A 1,846-nucleotide genomic window follows, 5' to 3' on the forward strand; every position below is an offset into this window, starting at 1 on the left:
CAGTTGAACCAGAACCTTGTTATGATGTTGTTGAGTGGTTTTGCAAACTGTTGTGGATGTCTCAAATCTTTTTCTGAGCATTTACTGTCGTTATGCTGTTCAATTTCTCCTAGGAAATTCTAATGTCTTTGCATTATTCTGTGCTTTCAGATGGCCACCCGTTCTTAGAACCAAGTGGTTCGTCTGACCCGGTGCCTCGATGTACCCGGTCACACGGCCATGTTGGTTCGAGTGATGGTCGAGCAGGCTATCGGTGGTATCCGGAATATACCATCGAGGAGCAGTTCTGAGACTTCAACCAAAACAAGTACCTTTGTACCGTCAGGATATCTGTTTGTTGGACCAAGGCCACATCCGAGTCCCTATGGACCTCAAGCTCCACAGGACCAACTGTTTCCAGATGATCATGTTCAACTCCCAGGAATGATGGTGATCCCTATGAAGATTACTACGGAAACGTCCGAGTTGGTAGTAGCTTCACTAATATTGTAATAGTTGTATCCTCCACAGTCATGCGTGACCCGTGGAATACGACTTGGTGTGTATCACGTTCCGGAGGTGTAGAAAATAATGTATAGGAGCTTGGAATCCCTTCGATGAGATGTAACATCTTTCACCGTAGTTGTACTCTAGCCTGGGCTTGTACTAAACTATGTACGGTGTGTATGACTGATGGTATATATAAGGAAGTTTCTATATTACCATGTCGTGCAAATAAACATCTCAGCATTCCATGTTATCCATTACATTCCGCACTTCCTTGCCTAGATTGTTCCATCCTTGTCTAAACCATTGTCTTGTTTTTCCTATGATGGTCAACACCCGCAGCAACCCTGCTGCCCCGGAGCAGGGTGAAGCCAGTGCAGCTAGGGATGAGAATCTGCCTCACCCGCCTTCTCTGGCCGAAGTTATGCTGGAGGCAGAAAGAAACAAGCGTGAGACTAACCGCTTGCTGGAGCGGATTGAGCAGAACACTGCACGTCATCAAAGGAACGACTTGGTGTCAATCAATGACTTTATCAAGTTGTACCCACCAAAGTTTAATCATTCCGTCGAGCCCCTCGATGCGGACGATTGGCTTCGCAGCATCACCCATAAGCTACGTTCTGCCAACGTAGCCGAAGATGATAAGGTTACCTACACTGCCTATCACCTCGAAGGCCCTGCTAGCCTTTGGTGGGAAAACTTTGAGGCTATGCGCCCGGCTGGCCAAATCACTACTTGGGCTCAATTCAGTGAGGCTTTCCATGAGCATCACATTCCGGAGGGTCTCATGGATCTTAAGCGAGAAGAATTCTGTAATCTCACCCAAGGCAGACTGACCGTGGATGCATACAGTCGTGAGTTTGGAAATCTGGCACGTTATGTTCCTAAAGAGGTATCCACCGACGCCAAGAAGCAGGCAAGGTTCCGCAAGGGACATAGCCTCGATCTTCGCCGCGGTCTTCGTCTGCACGATTGCACCTCCTTTTAGAAGCTGGTCAATAAGACCATCAGTGCTGAGACAGGTCAGACTGACTAAGACGCCTCACGCAAGCACTCCCGTGACTTTGGTTCTTCATCCGGCTCTGGATCTCTGAAGCACCGGGTGTGGATTCCAAACACAGCGCTGCCACCCAGATTCACTCCGAGGCCATCCTTTGAGGCGCCTCGCCAACCAGTAGTTTGCACTGCCTAAGACCTATGGTGGCCCCGCTGCTAATGCTGCTCCACGCCCCAATGTTGTGACATGTTTCAAGTGTGGAGAGCCGGGTCAATATAGTCGTGAGTGTCCCCAGAACAATGACCCCAACCAGTCTGGAAAGTCCGTTGGCCGTGGTAAGCCAGCGGGAAAGACATTCTACGC

At 49.2% G+C, this 1,846-nt stretch overlaps 1 protein-coding gene across 1 annotated transcript; it reads left to right on the plus strand.

Annotated features, from left to right (window-relative positions):
- Positions 1-811: 811 nt before the first annotated feature.
- Positions 812-1,474, plus strand: LOC147975615 (uncharacterized). Its single transcript, XM_087520505.1, has one exon. It carries the CDS (start codon positions 812-814, stop codon positions 1,472-1,474), a length of 663 nt encoding a protein of 220 aa, XP_087376631.1.
- Positions 1,475-1,846: the final 372 nt, after the last annotated feature.

This window comes from Triticum urartu, chromosome 4A, assembly GCF_056163025.1.
Source record: "Triticum urartu cultivar PI428250 chromosome 4A, HENAU_Tu73, whole genome shotgun sequence".
Classification (NCBI taxonomy): Eukaryota; Viridiplantae; Streptophyta; class Magnoliopsida; order Poales; family Poaceae; genus Triticum; species Triticum urartu.